The sequence below is a fragment of the Gossypium arboreum genome, chromosome 6, assembly GCF_025698485.1.
Source record: "Gossypium arboreum isolate Shixiya-1 chromosome 6, ASM2569848v2, whole genome shotgun sequence".
NCBI lineage: Eukaryota > Viridiplantae > Streptophyta > Magnoliopsida > Malvales > Malvaceae > Gossypium > Gossypium arboreum.
The window spans coordinates 139424476-139444971 of record NC_069075.1 but is presented as its reverse complement, the minus strand read 5'-3'; the positions used below and the strand labels follow the sequence as shown (position 1 = coordinate 139444971).

Genomic DNA, 20496 nt, shown 5'->3' with positions numbered 1-20496 from the left:
TAAACCTAATGACAAGTAACAAATAATTTGAAAATGTTATATAAAGATTAAAGATGAACATATTTAGTATAGAACTTCAATGAAATCGCTGTAACCACTATAAAGAAAAATACTTTGTATCATGTTCGATTACTAGAGACGAAAAGAAATAAGTTTTAAATGATAGAAGGGAGACTACGAGGATAAGGATCCTCTTAGTTAACTCAATAATGTATATTAAAAATAATAATTGCTCATTCTTTCCTTTGTGTTTCCATTTTGATATATATAAGATTGGATAAAAAAAATTTAATCCATTATTGAAACATCATGGATATAGGGTTAAGATGGTTCTCATCACCATGCTCTTACTTAGCACAAGTGTTAAAGCAAGGGCGAATTAAAATTTTTTTAACAAGGATAAGAAGTTAATTATAATTTTTTATAGATCAAAAGTTTATTATATATTAATTTAGAACTTTGTAATTTTTGAAGGAACTAAATAAAAAATTATTTTTGGGAGAATTAATTTATAATTTTTATTTATTTATAAAATGACTGAATTAAAAATTTTCATTATAAGGGATAAAGCTCAATTTCTCTATATATAATTTATAGTTTATCTATTTATAAGAAGATTAAATTGAAAAAAAACATTTTAGGGCCCAACCCTTGACTACTCTCTTAAAATTCGCCACTAGTCGAAGCATTATTAACTATGAAAAAGATCTTACAGATTAATTGTTATTAAAATTTATTGTATGCCCTAAATCATATATAAGATTAAACTAGATGATGTTTCTATATCTAATTGATGTTCTAGGAAGTTCATTTTTGTAACAATAAGTAGGCATGGAAAGAAAACTAGTTTGAATATAAATGCAACAAGTGAATTATATTAAAGAAAAGAAAGATAATTAGATATTATTATCAAGATAAAAGTACGTGAGTTTTAGTACGTTGAAACACGTTAACAAAAATTAGGAAGGGTCATTAGTAATAATAAACATTCTATAAAATATATATATATATTAAAAACTTAAAATGATATTAATGTTAAAAAAAAAGCAAAGCATTAACATTTATAAAAATAAAACTTATATAGCATACTTAAAAGTTATTAAAATTGAAGTAAATAAATAAAACCATTCATCTAAAAGCTTTATTCAGACTAATAATTACATAAATAAATAATAAAAGTTATATAAACAACATTAAATAATTAAATAATTAAATATCCCAACTACTTTCAACTTAAAAGAAAAATAATAAAAAAAGTACAATATTAGAAATAAAATCCCCACCGGAGGCAATATTTTTTCACTGAACCAATGAAAAGTAATCCCCGGGGGTAAAGCTCCCATGCTCCTATCGCACCCCCCATTGTTGGGGTTCGGCAAGTTCCCCATGGAACGCTAATAACTAGTTCTTCAACTGTTAAAACGACGTCAACTCATGATCACTTTCAAGGATCCAACTCTTCATGTTGGATCCTTCTTGTATAGTTTAAAGGGCAATGAAGAAAGAGAAAGAAAAAATAATCAAGGGGGGTTAAAAGGAACTAACATCATAGTTTAACGGCGGCAGTTCTCTTTTTCTTCTGATGTTGTTGGAGCAAGGACGGTGGTTGTTTCCTTGTTGGTTAAGTCATGTGGTTGACTAGCATTTCTTACTCTAAGCAATTTGTTGCTATTTGATGAAGCTGCTGATCGTATTGTGCTTGTTGGACGCCCATCTGATTGTTTTGGAGGATCTACATTTTTTGGACTTTGGGGTGTTGTTGCAGTATTCTCTCGCTGTGAAGATGGTGGAGGAACAGGAACCAGTTGAACCACTGATTTTCTCCATTTCTTTCTCTTGTCAGACTTTGGTGCCTTATGTTTAGCCTGTAAAAAAAGAGTAATCTCAGCATGATTCTCTAAATCTATTGTCAACAACAGGCAAGAATTTTCCATATTTGAGTTATGTAAGGTCATAAATTGGTAGAAGTAACTTGGAGGCCAATTGGCTCATTTATTAAAAAAATGAGTAAATTAATCTCCCTATAATAGAACATACAAAATGAAATCTAACGTCTAAAATAATGCTCTTCATGGCACTTTTACCGTGATAAATCTTACCAATACGTTTCCAATGTCCGTGAGAGCTTTTCTTGCATCACCGTTGTCATTTGTTGCAACTGCCTTCTCACTCTCTAATGCATTCTGTAATAGCACTGCACCATGAGCAACAAGGTTCTTCTCTTCTTCATTAGTGCCAATATCATTTGCCATGTTTACTTCTATTTCTCTATTGGAACATTTGGCCGAAGAGCAATCACACGCCTGTCCACAACAACTTCCATTTGCTCTACAATGGCATTTTGATGTCTTGCACAAAGAGTTGTTACAATTGCAGCATAATAATCCATCAGTTCTCCCTTTAACCTCATTAACGTCTCCCTTGTTATTTTCCAAGTCATTGGCATCTGATTTATGAATTCCCATACTTAAAGCTTTGTCTCTAGCTCTATGAGCTTTTCTCCTATCCGGCTCTTTTTGGGATTGCACCCAGTCATCATCATCGCTTGCTTTCTCGTCTGAATGTTCTGACGGAGATGTATCCATGTCCTCTGTAAAATTTACAGAGTTTCGCTGTTCCTATAATCATAATTTTCAAGTCAGAAGTAATTACTAGAAACCATTCCACTTTTTGTAAAGGAGGGGAGTGAAACCGACCAGTTTCCGCAACTCATCAGTTTCGCCATTTGAGTGCGGGATGTAAGAATCCGCTGTTTCTCTAATGGAGTGTTTAATGATTGCATTCTGTTATAGGACTCATGCATGCCAAATCAGAGTCTAGATTACAAGCACAAGGGACATCAAAGTAGAATATCGAAGAACCTTATTTTTAACACCAATAAGAAATGAAACCAACCTTCAATTTCACTTCACGCGTGAGAGCAGCCTTTTCTGCAGCAAGTTGTCTAGTAAGACCACTAAGTACCACCACCTTTTCATTCAGATCTTTCATTTCTGCATCTTTTTCTCGGCAATGAACTTCTTTATCTCGCAATGAGCACCTTCAAAGAAGGGACATCAGGTTAATACTTGAAGCAAAACTATGATAACGGAGCAAAAAGTTGAAGCAAATCAATTTAGTAAACAATGGAAATAGAAAGATTTCATGTGAATGCGATTTTTCTATTTGGAAAGATGAGTTACCCTGAGGATGATGCTAAATTGAAAAGATGGTTCATAATATGTCTTGCATCACCAAGAGACCTAACATGGTTCCACCGTCCTCTTCCACTAAAAGTACGTTCACGTTCTTCAGCTTCAGACAGTTGTGAGGCCATAGCGACCAGAGTGCTAGAAGTAGCAGCAAGCATGTTTTCTAGAGCAAAAATCCTTGAGTTTCTTGCCTCAGCGGACATTGTCTCGTGATAATCTCTGCTGCATTTTGGTAGCATTAAAAGAAAAGTACCTTCACAAATATGGGAAGAAGAAAAAAGAAAAAAAAACAATTTAAATTAAGAAGAGAAAAAACAAAAGCAAAAGTTTTAACCTTAATTCACTGTGCTTAAGTATCTCAGATTCTTCCTTCAGTCTTGAAACCTCCTTGGCCATCTTGGCTCTCCTATAGTACAAACAAACAGAACATATTTTGATATGTCAACGCCATTATAATAAAAGTACCATAAGAAAGCTTCCATTTCCAAGCTGAGATCTTCCGTAATAGAAATTAATAGATATTAAGCCTTATGTTGAAAAAATTCTGTCATCCTTCACAAATCGAAGAGCATTTTGAAATCTAATTTATCTTTTACAGAATGACAAACAGTCATTTCTTTTCTTGCCTTTCCCTTGGAGGAGGGAGGAAGCACATTGGCATCCTTGGTCAATGCACAATCTTGTCTAAAATAAGTAGACAAGAAAATAAAGACGAAAAATAAAACTGAATACGAGACAATATAAAGAAATGTAAATGATCATGTTTTAACAAGCATTCAAACATCAAAGAAACAATTAAATGGTCAACCTTGTCAAACCAGAAGATCTAAAATAGTAGACATTAGCAACGTAGACCATAACTAAAACAAAAATAAAGAAAGAAGGTTAAAGGCAATCAGCTCAGACTCCAAAGATTTAAAGCAGTACACTCGTGAACCAGTATTAAAGAGTACTAAAAGTAAATCCTGAATTGCAACAAATCAATGCTCAGGCTATATAAGTGAAATAAACTGGAAGGCTAAGCTATTTATAGCTTGGAATGGTATCTGCACATGGATTAATAAAAAGGACTCACTCTTCCACTTGATGTTCATATTCAGAGCGTACTTCATGTACCCGTACTGTGACCTCAAGTTCATGCTCCACAGTCTGCAGTATTGCCTTCAACAGAAGAAAACATATTATATCAAAAAAGAAAGCTACTTAGAACATGAACTAAAATCTACAAGTAATAAATATAACCCCTATCATGTCAATTCAGTAAAATATGTTCGACCAAAACTGATTGGTCTAAGCAATTCCAAATCATTCTAGTTAATCTGTTTGCTGTTATCAATACCTGAACTCCAGGACCATTGCCATTTCCAGCGCCTGCACATCAAAGATATTATTGCCATTGAGTGATAATTACACCAAAAAGAAAAAGAGAGAGAGAGAGAGAATAAACTGCATGATGCAAAAATGGTTCTTACTAGAAGCTTCACGCGAGGAAGCCTTTTGGGATTCTAGAAGTTCCTTTAGCCTTTTTGTAGCCATAGCAGCCTCTTCGGTCTTCCTTTGCAAAACCTAACATGCATAAGGAAAGAGTCAATGCAGTTCCTTAGAATTAGAAAGATCAAAGCTTTCCATGTAAAAATAAATGTCCCCCACCATCTTTTGCCTCTGATTTTGAGCTAAGAGCTTGTGCATCTCATACTCATTTCTTCTTCCCTCTTTCTTAAGCTGGTTGTCAGAAAAAGAGAGATTACTCATATGTTGACAAAGAAAATTGTTGCTAGATACAATTCCCAGAATTTGCATGTACCTGATGAACCTCTTTCTCTCGCGATGCTTTCCATAGCCTAAACTGCTCGGATTCTTGCTTGATCTTTTGTTGCAGTTGAACCTAGGAAAATACACACACACACACACATTATTTCTGGTAGCAAAAATTCTATTCCCCTTTTGAAAGAAACAATTCCAGTTTTTAAGATGAAAAAATGGAGAGCTTGGGTCAATATTCACCTTCTGAGATTTGATTCTCTGAATCTCTTCCTGAAGTCTCTTGGCTGCTTCATCACTTCTTTGTTTTTGTCTCAAAAGCTGAGCTTGAGCATCTTGCTTCTTCTTCAACTCTGCAACCTGTAAAGCAAAAAGCTATATAGTAACTGATAACTGCTGTTGATAGCAGGGGAAAAAAATTCAAAACGCACCTGTGACTCAAGGACATTTAATTTGTGCAGGTATTCTTCCCTTAACTTTTGAGCACCAACATCAGAAGGAGAAGAAATATTGGCTAGATTTTGTCTGAGCTGATCAATTTCTTTCTGAAAATTGACAAATAAAAAGAAAAGGAATTAATATTATAGGATACCACTAATCACAAAATAACACTAACTTTAACAAGGGGACTAACCTGCAAAGCCTTTTTCTCTAGTTCCAACTCATTAACTTTCTTCTCATAATGTTGTCTAAGAACTGAGGTGTCAGAACTTGTAAAACGTTTCATTTCAGCCTTAAACATATAAAAAGCCATTTCGAATATATAAAATGAAAGAACATGTGAAGGAGAAGGTAAAACCAAAATGGTCAGAAAAACATCTTAACAAGTGATTCACAAAAAATTGTAGCAATAACTAGATCAAGCTGTTCTGCCTCTATAAGGACAGCAGGTCAAAAAATCCTATAAACACTTCACTGCCAAATCTTCTTGAATCTTCTCATGTATTGGTAGCAGTAACTTAAAAAAGAGAAACTGAACAACCAAAGTAAAAGTGTAATGAACTAAGCACATTACCTCTTTCTGTTCAAGTCTTTTGTCCAACTCCATAAGTTCCAAGTCCAATTTTTCTTGGAGAGTAGAATGTTCAGGCTCCTTTTCATTATCCTCAATCTCATCTGGGTGAAGGAAGAATTATTCATATATGCCTTAGCTCTATGGTAAACTCTTAAAAAGTTGAAAAGTGAATCGAAGAAGAGTTGAAATGAAAAAAATAGAAGAAGAGAAGAAATTAAGAATAACTTTGGCTGAGAATTATGTGTTTACTTTTCAACAATGTAATACGTCTTATGATGAACATACAAGAAAAGTTTAACAAATAAAAGGAGTTAGTGTCTGACAAAATAATGAATGGTAATTAGAAGGTCACTACTTGCCCAATTTACCGGAAGAAGAATAATCATTTCCAGAAGAAAATAGCAAGTCCTTTGAGGTTTCATCTTCATCTTCATCTTCATCTTCATCTATGCAATCAGAAATTCGTTTACACTTTGAGCTGCTTAAGCTTTTCACGCGTATCAATTCTCCTTCCAACTCTTGAATTTTCAAAAGATAAGTTTTCATCAGGTCAAAATCCTGGAATAATGCAAAAGCACGTGTGAACCAAAGATTATCTTTGTTAAAGACTAGATTCAATAGCTGGCACAGACCTTACCTGATTCTGGTTAAAGTCAATCTCATCCCATGATTTACCATTACGAACTAATTCAATTTTCATTATCAGTTTGTCTTTCTCAACCTGAAATATTAAATTTACATGAGATTCTGTTTTCTGTTTGACCAGCTACACAAGTATACTTCAAGCAAAAGGGAATTTTATATTTATAACAAACTAAAGACAAAAACAAAAGGGAAAGAACACCTGAGCATCAAGTGCACGTTGAGCTAATTGTTCACTAGTGAGTCTACGTTCTTGAAGCTCTTGTCGTAGCTCTCCATTGCTTGCTTCAAGTAAAGATACTTTGTGCTTGAGAATCTGGAGGGGGGAAAAAACTTTAAGCAAGCAGGTAAAAAAGTCTGGAGATATGTTTGGATGTTCTATGTAAAAGTACCTGAAGTTCATCAAATGATGCATTACCATCACTACGATAAAACAAAAGTTCAGCTTGCAATTGCTCAATTTGGCTCCGCATTGCTTGCAACTGAGATGCCATTGGATCACGGTTTACCTAATCAAGTAGAAGATGAGAAGTTGTTAGAACAAGAATTATATTACCCAACAAAGAACATTTCTTTTGCAAGTATGTTACACAAGTGTCTTACAACTGCCTTATTCTGAATGTTTCGAGCACGATTGGCATATTTCAAGGTGTTTAGGGTTTCTTCAGCATTGGTGTCAGCCGGACTAACACAAGCTACAAGCAAATATAGAAAAAATCAATACTTTTGCATACTAAAAAATTGAAAGTAAAATCCTGGTACTAGTAATATATCAATAGTGACAACTTTTAATGCTATAAAAGATAAAAACAACATACCAATCATCACCGTTTTGCTGTTTCCTCCAAGAGAATCCTGAGAATTTAAAATTCCATAAAAAATGTTAGGTTCCCTTCTGGAGTAAGTAGTTTCACTGAAGGCAATTTTTATAAATATATTTTATGTTTCATGCAAATTTAATTACAAAACAAGGAGAATTATAGCCAGTACATTTAAAACTAATAACATTCCAGATCCAAAGAAACACGAATATCACCACATCCAAGTAAAAGTCTTAGAAAAGAAAACTGAACATATTTCCCTGTTCTTGATTTAAGAAATATCCATTTTCTAGCTGTTAATGCTTTTCCATCATAAAATGTGACACAATAAGTCATGACTAAACGAGCTCACTTCTGATTGGCTAGTGCTTGACAAACAGTCTCCGCGTCACAAACGTATTGAGTATTTTTATGCATTAAACCTATGGCTAAATGAAAACTGAGTTATAACAATTTGATTTACCCTGTTCGACTTTTTCCTGAACAGTCTACTTCAACAAAATGAAAGCATCCAATTAAAATTACAAGTAGTTGAAATGATTGTTCATAAATATCTGGATAGATCACTATTTAAAAAAAATTGCATTAATTAGAATAAAAAGAATCAAAGAGCCTGCCTGTAACAAGCGAGTCAACTTGCTATCACGATATGGTACATGTCCCCCTTCTTTCCTCTTCTTCTCATCTCCCAAGGCACTAATCACATTCCCTAGAGCTAGTAAACCTTTATTGATATGAATTCCTGAAAGAACAAAATGTCAAAATTTTAGATAAATAAATAAGTTTCATAGTGTGGCTTATTTAGAACCTATCACTATTTTAGTAAATAACATAAGGCATTGGAAAGCAAATAATCAGATATACCTTCTTTAAACCGCATTCCATTTGCACCTGTTCGTTTTGCACGTTCTGAGCCAGCAAGGTCCACTAAATGAAGCTTTGCACATAAGATGTCATCAGCGGTATCATCATTTACCCCACTTAGGCAGCTAGCAATCTTCTTCTGCTCCATGCTTATTGTAAAGATGGCATGTGAACGACTGGAAACAGCGTGATGAGCATTGCATTTGAAATAAGCACAAATTTACAAATATACGAAAATTACATGATTTATGACTATGTAAACCTTATATATCTAATACGTTGAACACAAACTAAAAAATCATTCTATACTTGTCAAAAACTAAGTAAATTGAGATATAAGCCAATTGCAGAAATTTTTTGTATCATTTATATGATATTATTACAACGGTCGTGGTATTTTAAACCAAAGAGAATATTGATTCTGGTAAAACCAAAAAAAGGGCAAAAACTACTAAAACATATTGCTTCATAACCCTCACCTTGATTGGCTGTTCATATTGGTACTTCCTGTAGCACGAGATAAAGAACCTCGTGCTAAATTTGATGCCATCTCTTCTTTTGTCCGAACTTCTGCCTCAGTCACCCCAGAAAGTGTTATTCCTCCATTCCCTGCTTCCCTAATTTGTATTGGAGGTCTTCCGAGACCTGTAGGCTTCGGAAGGGATGCCCCTTCAACTTTAGACAATGAAGCTTGATGTGAGTCGAGTAAGTCGAACACTTCTTCCTTGAATATCTATCAAATTCAAATATTACTGCATAAGTAGACTACCTGATAAAAAAAAAGTTAAAAGAAATATTTTTTAGCCAACGAAATTACCTCAATAAATGATACTCTTATCAAAAATTCCGTGGAGTGTTTCATTGTCTCAACTCTTCTAAATATGCTATCCATAACTTTAGGTATAATCCCACCATTACTTCCCTCCCCCGTGTAATTGGTTCCCATCGTATATGTTTTACCAGAACCCGTCTAAAGAAAACCAGAAATACAACATCATTGCTACTCAATAGTAAAATTTTATTGGGAAAAAAAAGCTTAATAATAATTAAGAAAACCCTCAATAAAACAAAATGAAACTAACCTGACCATATGCAAGTACAGTTGCATTATAACCAAGAAAAAGTGCATCAATCAAAGGAGCAACACAATCATCATAAATAGCAAAAGAAGGCGATCCCGCTCCCCCATAAACGTAATCATAAGTAAAGGCATGAGACTCAATTTGAACCTATAATCGTAACCATAAAACAATAAATAAACAGGAATTTCTTTCGATATAAATTTTCAAATTCAATAAATTCATTATGATTAATACCTGAGGTTCGCCGGGAAGGACGGTGATGCAATCAGTGCATCCATGGAGAAGCTCTGCACTAATCAACGGCCGAATATTAACGGCGACTCTCACGGAATCGGGACTCTCCATCTCCTATATAATGCGATCAAAATCTAAAAAAAGAAAAAACCTAAATCAACGAAAAGAAAAAGGATAATCAAAGTATCAAACTATGAAAAACATCTTTAAAATTCACTCAAAATCAAATGCATCACATCTAAAATCCTAAACCTGATTGAAGAACACAATGCTTGAAGGAGATGGAGCTTTTTTCTTTCTTTCTTCTTTTGACTTTTTGGTTTTAAGTTTCTCTTAGACGTTAAAAATTTTGAATTTTCGGAGGAAAAAAAAGACGGGAAGGTCTGAATTCAAAAATGTTAAATTGAGAGTAAGAGAGATAGTATCACGTGACTTTCACGTGAGGTAACGTCCGACAGCGAGACAGACAGGTAGGATAAGGTTAAAAATTGGGCGGTAGTTAGGGGCTTAGGCTTAAGGAGCGGTTAAGGTTGGCGCGCATTGGTCTAATCCTGTCTTAAACCTTTTTAAATCATTGATTATAACTAATTAAAACTGCTTTTGAGTAAATTAAAGAAAATTAGGTGGCGTTTGATTTACGTCACATGTTTTATTTTCCTATAAATAGAAGCCACATATTGGCGATAAGAAACGGACACTTTAGTCAAATCAATTATTGTATCGAAAATGAAATTTATTGTAAATAAAAAAAGTACTGAAAAATAAAATAATAATTACAGATTATCCCTCCTTTTAGTTATTGCACGTAATAGATATATTTTTAATTTATAAATAATGTAATTTTATTTTAATATTTAATATAATTATATAAAGTAATATTATATAAGGTGTTTAACAAAATTAAATATATTAATTATTTCAATTACTAAAATTTAAAATAACAAAACTTTAAAACCTTAATTAAAATCTTAATGAAATTTAAAAACTTTTTGATGATTTTTAGCTAAAAAATACCTAATTGTTGTTTATGCGTTGATTTTATAATGATAAAATTTAATTTTATATTATTCAAAATTTAGTAATATAAATTATATCTTTTATATTTAAAATTTAATAATAAAATTAAAATATTATTTTAATATTAATGTAGTAATATTATAAATAATAATGTATATATTTTTCAAGTCAAAAGATTACGAACTCATATTTATTTATGTACACACATACTATAAAATATGTATTATTAACCTAATAAAATTTTAAAATCACGCATCCGTGTGTAATAGAATATATATTGTGTTTAAAAAACTCAATACTTTTGGAGTATATAAATGTAATTAATTTGCAATATTACTTACTTTATCCAAACTCATTTTTGCTTAGATTAGTCTAAAATAAAAAATTAAATTAATAAATTAATGTGTAAATTTATAGATAATTTTTATATTTTCAGTGTACTTCTATTTTGATTGATATTTTTATTATATTTTTTATATTCAGTCCATGTTCGGATTTACGATTGTCCTCCAAACAATATTATTTTTAATATTGAATTTACATTTTTCTTTAAAAATATAATATGCGTTACCATTACACCCAACTACTTATTGATTTTTCATTATATTTTTAATTAAAAGTAAATTTACAATTATAATTTAACTTTATATTAAATTTTACTCATTAACTTTTGTTTGATCAAAATTTATTAATAAAATTTGATTTATTATTGAATTTTGTTATTTAAATTTAATTTAACATATTTTAGAGAGATTTAAATATTTTATTTTAATAGTTAAAATAATTAATATAATACTAGAAATTAATAAAACAAGTACTTTATAAAAAATAAAACTAAGTTATTCGCTTTTCGTTTTTATGCATATATTTATCAAGTCTTTCTTCCAGGTTAGTTTATTAAATTTTAATACATTAAGAACTAATTTATTTTAATTATTAAAATAAATTATTCGAAACAACACTTTTTTTGTTAAATTTTTGTTTTATATCATTAAAATCAATTTTAAGTGATAAAATTTTAATTAAAAAATCACAGTTTGTAAAAAAATCAAAGTTTTGTGGTAAAATTCGAATGCATAAAATTGAGTAATATATTTACCTATATTCTCAACGTATAACAGTAAATAATAATTAAAATATAGTGACAAATTTTAATAAAATGAATTTATATTTAATCTTAAAATAATATATTATTTAAGTAAAAGATTAAGTTAAGTGTCAAATCCAATAAATTAAGCTCACTTTATATTAATGTAATAGAATTTTTTAAACGGTTCACCAATTTAATTAAATAAATTATAAGATAAAAATAAAAATTTAGTTTAACTATTATACCAATTTACAGGTCAATTGATTTAATTCTTTTAATTTGATCAATATTTAATTAATTTTCGATTTAATTAATTCAACTAATTATTCAGGTTTAATTCAAACAACACTAAATATTTCCCTTATTATTAAGTTTCCTTTTTATATTTTATTTTTATAAAAGAAATTAAATAAGCATTTTTGTGCTTAATACGGAATTAAATAATGAGATTTTAGTAATAATGTAAATAGTTGTATATGCTTAAAAACCTCGTGAGGTCAAAAAGGGAAGAGAGATTGTTCCAATGGATAAAATTCCACGCCACGTTATGTATTTAGCAACCCCAAATCGCCGCATAAGGTTAAAAAAATATCACTACCTACGAACTTTACACCTTCAGAACTCGTTGTTAGATTAGACCACGTCCGCCTCAACAAATATCATTTCACTACCGTGTACGTTAGCTCTACTGTAGCAGCCGCTTCCGCCATCTACACCCCCTTTCTCTTTAAAAAAAATCTCAGCATCCCTTATCTCCAAAAAAACAGAAAAAAAAAAACTCCGGGAAAGTATATTATATTTAGTCTCGACGGTAACGGATCTTATTTATTTATTCATTTATTTCTCAGTTATATTAATTTATTTTGGTTCAATTTTGAAATTTCCCCTTTTTTCATGGTAATTTTTGACAGTTTTTTTTCTTTATTTCTAATTTCATGTTAAATTAGCTAATTATTTTTGTTTCGTCATTTATTTTTAGGTAATCAGGTTTAATTTTTGTTTTGTGTGAATTTCATTTTTATAGTCAGGCTTTTCTTTTACGATCTAGGAATTTTAGTTTGTGCTTCCTATAAATTATCCTTTTTAGTTACTCATTTTAGTTTCACTTGTTGCAATTCTTAACTTAGTTTGGTTCTTTTGTTGTAATTGAATCGTTAATTTCTATTTTCTTTTTGTTTCTTTTCTACTTGCAGGTATTAGTTGTTTGGAAAAATTTGTTGCTTGTTTGAGCTTTTTTTATGGCATAAAGTTAGTTGGAAGTAAGGTTGTATAAGGTGATATTGTCTTCCTGAAAGAATTTTGATCCCTTTCTTGTAAAAGGATATGGCGCTTGTTGCTACTATGCAATTGTCTAATGAACTGAAAGTTCACGATAGCCATGGATGCAGTCGCCAGAACATTGTATGTGATATTTAATCTTGTTGTTCAACCATTGGTATGTCTTCTTTTAAGTATTTGCTACTGAATATGTGAATGTCTACAGGGTGTTGTAGAAAAAGGCCGATTACATTTAGTTCGTACCAATCTTTCCTCGCATGCTATGGTATGATTTTCATTTTCGCTGATGAATGAAGAGGCTTTTGTTTGCAATCTTTGTTTGGCTTTTAAGTTATTACTCTCTATTTGCCGATTTTGTTCATTTACTTCTATATTGGCATACATGAGAGTTGGTTTGTGTCTGTGTGATACTACTTTTAAAAATTCTAATCTCTCAATAATGTCTGAGACATGAAAATTTCTTCTGTTTCTTATCCAGCGACAGGATGCTTGGAGTCTACATCTTTTGGGCAGTGCTTGTAGGCCCATAAGACCTGTATATTCCAGGTCTAATGTCGTTCTCTGCCGATCTGTTCTGATTCCTACTGGAGGAAATGAGGTTCCTATATTAAAATCTGCGAGCATGTGTTTGACAAGGTGATCCATATTTGTTTCTTACTTTCTGTATTCCTTGTAGATTTTTCTTCTTCTTTTTTTCTGTCTAAATACGAAAGTAGATACTTGGATTGTCAATCCTGTAGACATTTATGAATTACCTTATTTCTAGCAGAACTCTAGCTAAATAGCTAAATTATTATGCATAGATTTCAGTTGTGCAGCCTTCCACAGCACTCTTCCCTACAGTAACCCTCCACAGATAAAGGCAAACATGTGTAACTCATCGACCCAACCTTGGTCTTCAAAATGCCTTAGATAGATTCATATGCTTTTTTATATTACAAAGATGCTTGAGCTGATCTACAACATTGAGCCTTTTCTTGCTTTCTAGTGCACTGATTTTCAGAAAGAATATTTGAGACTGACTCATTTAAAGAATAAAGCCTTCTCGGTTTAGTTTTGTAATTTTTAAAGCAAATGCAGTGCTAAACAGATATTTATCTTGGATAGGGATTTTCTTCTTTTATTTAGGGAGGTGCTAAGTGGTAGTTGGAAAATTTTCCTGACTAAGTTCTGAGAAGCATTTTTTCTCAACTTTGCTATTTATTTGAGAAGACTTGATAACGTCTTCTAATACTGATTATGCTATATTTCTCCTCCCCTTTTGGGGACAGCTACTTAGTTTTATAGTCAAATTAACGTTCTTTTTGGGTAGAGTTAAGGGGATGAATTGAAGTTCTATTAGGAGAAGCTAGTTTGATGCTATTTTCTTGTATATCTTACAACAACTTTTCCTTTTGTTCCTTAATATATAATCTCTGCTCTTTGATATATCAGGGCATTTGGTAATTTACATGGAAGTCCTATAATACCTCAGTTGATCTCAGCGGTTGCGATTATTGCTTTTGCTGCATGGGGTCTTGGGCCACTTATGCAGCTGGGCAGGGTTATCCTTTTCCATGTAAACACTTCACTCTATTCTACATGCTTTTCTATTCTATGGTGGTTGAATTCTTTTATTAATTCTCTGTCTTGCTTTTTTCTACAGAGGAGCAATAGCAGTTGGAAGAAAAGTAGAACACATCATATTATGAGCTATTATCTTCGACCCATGCTGCTGTGTACTGGAGTGACACTTATCTGCAGGTGCCCCGAAAGGGATTAGAGTTGAATATTCATAGTTTTGCTGCCATTATGCTAGGTCTGACAATACTGTAGTTTCTTTCAGAGCATTAGATCCAGTAGTTTTACCCTCAGAAGCAAGTCAGGCTGTTAAGCAACGACTCCTACATTTTGTGCGATCATTATCAACAGTTCTTGCTTTTTCTTATTGTTTGTCAAGGTGCGTTCAATGGACTGCTTTTACTTGGTACTCTTTAAACAAATGACTAATTTTGCTTATATATGTATATTTTTTTTGTATTTCTATATTGATTAAATTGGATTACTTATCTTCATTTTCCTTTTTGGTTGGAATGGGTTAGTTAGAGGATAGAAGAGGAGGCTCGTATGTATAGATATTATTTCTGTGTTTACAGGGATTGGCATGCTAGTTTTTAAGAGTGCTTTGCTGCATGCGTATTAAGTTTTAACATTTCATCACTCTTGAGCATGTTATTAAGATAGCTTGTTGATTGCCCATTTATTTCTGCATGTCAGCCTAATTTTAGGAGCTTGAACTAATACGCAACCATGCATTTCTATTGCAGCCTGATTCAACAGGCCCAAAAATTCTTTATGGAGATGAATGACTCCAATGATGCAAGAAATGTATGTTCTGTCACTTTCTTATATTCTACTTCTAAGTTTTTTTTTTTTTTTTGAAGCACCTGCATCAGTTATCAAATTGCAGTGTGGTTGTAATGGTGTATCTTAGTTCTAGCAACTTAGGTCACTCTGATAAATATTCCTGTAGTCTCTACCATTTGGTAAATGTTACCCTGTCTGCAATGTTTTTCAGGAAACTGTTTAGTGTTTTTTTTTTTTTTCCTTAGATCATCTGTTAAGCATCTGATGATTTGTGGAATAATAATGTATCTGAGAGCACTTACAGATTGCAATGGGCAAACCTGAAAACAGATTTTTGTTCTATTGACAGATGGGCTTTGACTTTGCTGGAAAAGCTGTTTATACTGCTGTATGGGTTGCTGCTGTATCATTGTTCATGGAGTTGTTAGGTTTTTCCACCCAAAGGTGGGTAACTGCTGGAGGACTTGGTACAGTATTGATCACCCTTGCTGGTCGTGAGGTAAATCAGCTGCCTTTATCCTTGTGATGCATAAAAGAGATTAAATTGCTTCTTATTTGTTGAAAAACCTCATTAGTGTCCTAGGTAATAAGTATAATGCATACAATGTAATTAAATATCAACAATGAATGAATATCAGACTGAAATCTGAAAGTATCTTGAGTGAATTATCCTAAAACTTCTGTGTTCATAGAGCCATAATTCTTCATGGTTGCCTTAAAAAGAAAATCAAGATATTCTTACATATCATAGTGTATATTATAACGTAAATTTACATAAGAATGGTGGTTAAAGCCTGTGGGGTTCCTTGATCTGTTTATTTCTTCGATACACTCACAATCTCATGTTTCTCAACTCTGGCATTACCTATTATTATTATGCATGTAACCAGTATGTTGGTTCCTGTCCATAATACGTTCATGTTATCTTTATCTATATACTTATCAAGTTCTCAATTTGAAGCTCTTTTTGATCATTTTTCCGACTCAATTTTTTTTCTCATGAATTCAGATATTTACAAATTTTCTTTCAAGTGTAATGATCCATGCAACAAGACCGTTTGTTGTCAATGAATGGATTCAAACTAAAATAGACGGCTATGAAGTTTCAGGGACAGTCGAGGTTTGTTCTTACTTTGCCTCTGTTTAGCCATCCAAGGCATTGTACATCTTGATTGATTTTGTTTACTTTACTGTTTCAGCATGTAGGATGGTGGTCGCCAACAATTATAAGAGGTGATGACCGTGAAGCAGTTCACATTCCAAACCACAAGTTCACTGTGAATGTTGTGAGGAACATTAGCCAGAAGACTCATTGGCGCATCAAGAATTACTTTGCCATTAGTCATTTGGATGTTAACAAAATCAATGTAAGAACCTGTAGTTTGTCTTGCTGTTAACTTGTAAAGTAAGGACTAGCTTGTCTTCCTTTTAGAGTTCATGAACCCTTGAAAGTTCCTTCTATGCAGAATGTAGTAGCAGACATGCGGAAGGTTTTAGCCAAAAATCCTCAAGTAGAGCAGCAAAGATTGCATAGAAGAGTATTTTTGGAAAGTATCGATCCACAAAACCAGGCTCTTTTGGTGAGAGTTTTTACTGTTGGCATATTTTTCCTAAAAAAAATATTTCTCTGATTGCTTTTTGTTGAAAGTGCTACATTGCAGTTTGTTCATAGATCTAATAGTTCATTTTGGCCCTTAAAGTTTATTTGAGCTGATGTAGTTTGTTCATAACAGTAGTTAAACTTCATTTTGGTCTATTGGTTGCCCATCTAAGCCCTTTAGTTTATTTTGTCTTTCTTGCATTTATGTAATCGACATACTAACAAAATGCAAAATTTCAGCCTAGACTTTTGTGGCTGTTAACTCTTTTTTTTGAGCAATGGAAATTGGTTCAGTTTGAAGTTTTTAACTCCTTTTTATTTGTTCATATTGTTTCAGATATTGGTATCTTGTTTTGTGAAAACTTCACATATTGAAGAATACCTCTGTGTTAAGGTAAATCCATTTGTACTTTGTGCTTCATGTAAAGATGTGCTGATATAATATGAAATGGTGATTTAGAATCTCCATCTTAAAAAATAATATATATATATATATATATGAAATGGTGCATCATATATTATTGATTGTCCCTTTCTCCCATGGATAACAGTAGCGGATACTTTCCAAAAGCATGATAAAAACAAGCATTGACAGTCTTTGCTCGGATGATAATATAATTTACGGTTAATTTATCAGTATGGTGTATGTACATTCATGACATGCATAGGTCCCACGTACATTTGAAAAGCCTACATTCTGCTTGTATCTGATGATTGTATTGCAACAGGAAGTCATAATGTTGGATCTTCTCAGAGTTATTAGCCATCATCGTGCCCGGCTTGCCACCCCTATCCGCACGGTTCAGAAAATATACAGTGAGCCTGAAATAGAAGATATACCCTTTGCTGATACTATTTTCAGACGCTCTGGAGCGGCTACCAACCGTCCACTTCTCCTCATTGAACCCGCTTATAAAATCAACAGTGATGACAAAGCCAAAGCTCCAACACGTGCAAACGAAGAAATACTAACTCCAACCTCAACATCTGACTCGAAGGGAAATACTAACTCCGGATCAGCATTGGACTCCAAAGAAGACAAGGTTATGGCTTCATCAACCAATAATTCTGGTTTAAGTTCAAACGAAAGTGGGAACTCGGTGCCTGTTGGTTCAGTTGAAGTCAACTCTGAAAAGCAACTCAGTGAGAGCAAGGGTGAAACCCGAAAGACAACAAGCTCGGGAAGGGTTCCAGTACCTAATCCACAATCCGCAAATGAAGAATCCGAAATCCCATTGGGTGTTTCACAAGCAAAGCAGGATGTTGATAATAAGCCTGTACGGGTACCATCCGTAGCCAGGCCGGCTTCCTTGGAAGAGAACATCGTTCTTGGTGTTGCACTGGAGGGCTCAAAACTGACCCTTCCAATCGAGGAAGAAATGTCTGCAGAAATAGAGGAAATGGGCAGTCACCAGAGTGGAAGTAGGTCTCATTCGGTCGGCCAGGACAAGAAAGACAATGGGAAGTCGGTAGTTCATGGTGGCGCACCGAATAATTAGTGTGCTAAATCGCGCCTGATTGCCATTTATATATATATATTTGTAATGCTTAGCTGTGTTTTTTGAAGCTAGCATTATTGTTATTACCACTACTATTATTATTCATTGTGTACTCATCATTTGTAAATAGGTGGTTGGATTTAAAGGGAGAACTAAGTAGAGGGGGAAAGAAACTAAGTTAGCGGCCTGATTTTCTCCCATTCAATATTATTTGGTATTTTATTATTCAAGAATCTAATGACTCCAGTAGTTCCATATCTCGTTTTCTTCATTCCTTACTTTTTAGGTAGTATTCTGCATTTCTTTTCGCTTCAAGGTTTGATTCTTTTTCGATGACTAAATTCATAAATTGGTATTTAAATTATAATTTTTTTTTCATTTTGGTACATAAACTATTTTTACTCATGTCAAACCGTGAGGTTTATTTAACTCGAAATTTGGTACTTAAAATTTTGTATTTTTTTCCACTTTAGTATCTAAACATTTTTGGGTCACAAGTGGTATTTAAACTTTTTTTTTTCAAATTGGTACTTTTGTTAATTCAAACATTAATTAAAGCGTCGAGTCTATTAAAAAAATAAACAATTAAAAATTAACATGTCCCAAAAAAAGAGACTTTAAGTTTTACTGTTTTCTTTTTTCCTTTATTCTTTCTTTACAACTACCCACAAGTTTTCAATTTAATCCGTTCATTTGGTTCGATCAAATAAGTTATTAAAAAAATTATAAAAATAAAATATTTAAAAAAATAGGAAAAATCGGTTCATTTGAATTTTTAGCTTGGTTTAATCGGTCTGTATCAGTTTTACCCTCATCTCCGGACCAGTACCCTGACTATTTTCAATCTAGTTCTAAAAATTGATTTTAATCAATAAATAACTTTTTCAATCCTATCAGGTAGAGTAAACAGGTGGTGAAGTTCAAAAATAAAATTAATCGCCAGTATCCAACCTTGGGATGACAAATTTTAAGCATTGCTAGTATTGCTAGATATAATGAAGGAAGAAGAAAGAAAAAATAGGAAAGTGTAAAAATAAAAGAGATAAAATAATGTAAAAGAAAAAAGAAAATAAAAGAATTAAAAATATTTTTAAAGTTTATATGATGTGGTGGTTTATTATTGGCTGGAATTTTTTAACAAATATAGTATTTTAGTGTAAATTGTGTAACATAATAACAGTTTAGGTATCACTTATGATAAAAAATATTTAAGTACTAAAAGAAAAAAAAATTGTATAGTTTAAGTACCAATTTGTAGGTTAATCTCTTTTAAAATAGATTTAAAAATAATTTGACTAATGAAAAATCAATTTGGAGGAAAAAATAGTTCAAATATTACTTATAACGAAGAAAAAATTTAGATATGAAAATGAAAAAAAATATATATATAATTTAAATACCAACTTGTGGATTAAGCCTAATTCAATTTCGTTCTCAAATTTTTATATTAATTTTGGGTTGTTTGACAAAATGAATTTTCTTTTTTTTTTCTTTTTTGTGAAAAACAAATAAAAAGATTAGAACCAACTAAATTAAAACAAGAATTATCTCTGGAAACAATTGCAATCCTTCTCTCCTATCAAACCCATTTTGACTATTCAATCGATTTCTCTGCTCTCTTTAATTTCATTAATATTTTTAAAGATTTAATTTTTAAATAAATCAATAACTCTGATATTACAACTTTCGCTTTTATCCCCAATAACATGGAAAAAAAAGTTAATTATTTAAATAATATTGAATATTTTTTTTACCTAAATAATATGGACCTGGTGTTAGGAACTCCAAATGGCATTTGAGAATTATTTATTTATTTATTTTAAGCTAAATCTACATTTGAAATGATGATTTGGAAAATATAAATTTGCATGTGGCCCCGTAAAATATAATAATGAGGATTGTGAGGTGAATTCATTAAGTCATACACTAGGAAGGCTAAAATGCTTGTAAGCGCGGTTGGGCTTAAAAATTATATTGTATTTGAGAGTATAATTGATTCATTATAAGTAAGATTCTGTAGAGGTAGGTTAAGTTACGTTAACAACTTTTTTTGTGT

The 20496-nt window shown here is 32.0% G+C and overlaps 2 protein-coding genes across 3 annotated transcripts; one reads left to right on the top strand and one right to left on the bottom strand.

Annotated features, from left to right (window-relative positions):
- Positions 1 to 1140: 1140 nt before the first annotated feature.
- LOC108485531 (kinesin-like protein KIN-4C) lies at positions 1141 to 10177 on the bottom strand. 2 transcript variants are annotated; one of them, XM_053029216.1, is made up of 28 exons: positions 9863 to 10177; positions 9611 to 9744; positions 9377 to 9523; positions 9112 to 9264; positions 8774 to 9027; positions 8295 to 8470; positions 8048 to 8172; positions 7428 to 7464; positions 7213 to 7304; positions 7002 to 7118; positions 6812 to 6925; positions 6605 to 6688; positions 6336 to 6525; positions 5968 to 6068; positions 5587 to 5685; positions 5384 to 5497; positions 5196 to 5312; positions 4996 to 5076; positions 4842 to 4913; positions 4664 to 4757; positions 4531 to 4562; positions 4267 to 4352; positions 3526 to 3597; positions 3183 to 3413; positions 2896 to 3040; positions 2697 to 2783; positions 2100 to 2618; positions 1141 to 1865 (listed from the first exon to the last, which is right to left on the bottom strand). In XM_053029216.1, exons 2-28 carry the CDS (start codon positions 9719 to 9721, stop codon positions 1554 to 1556), a joined length of 3762 nt encoding a protein of 1253 aa, XP_052885176.1. In that variant the 5' UTR covers positions 9722 to 9744; positions 9863 to 10177; the 3' UTR covers positions 1141 to 1553. The 2 variants fall into 2 exon arrangements, with proteins under 2 accessions (XP_052885176.1, XP_017644872.1); XM_017789383.2 differs by having other exon boundaries at positions 3183 to 3410.
- A 2039-nt stretch (positions 10178 to 12216) lies between these two features.
- LOC108486402 (mechanosensitive ion channel protein 3, chloroplastic-like) lies at positions 12217 to 18697 on the top strand. Its single transcript, XM_017790449.2, has 14 exons — positions 12217 to 12528; positions 12911 to 13118; positions 13201 to 13260; positions 13474 to 13631; positions 14430 to 14553; positions 14641 to 14738; positions 14821 to 14934; positions 15302 to 15362; positions 15691 to 15840; positions 16351 to 16461; positions 16541 to 16708; positions 16808 to 16921; positions 17279 to 17335; positions 17670 to 18697. The coding sequence occupies exons 2-14, from the start codon at positions 13041 to 13043 to the stop codon at positions 18438 to 18440; spliced, it is 2064 nt and encodes a 687-aa protein (XP_017645938.1). The 5' UTR covers positions 12217 to 12528; positions 12911 to 13040; the 3' UTR covers positions 18441 to 18697.
- Positions 18698 to 20496: the final 1799 nt, after the last annotated feature.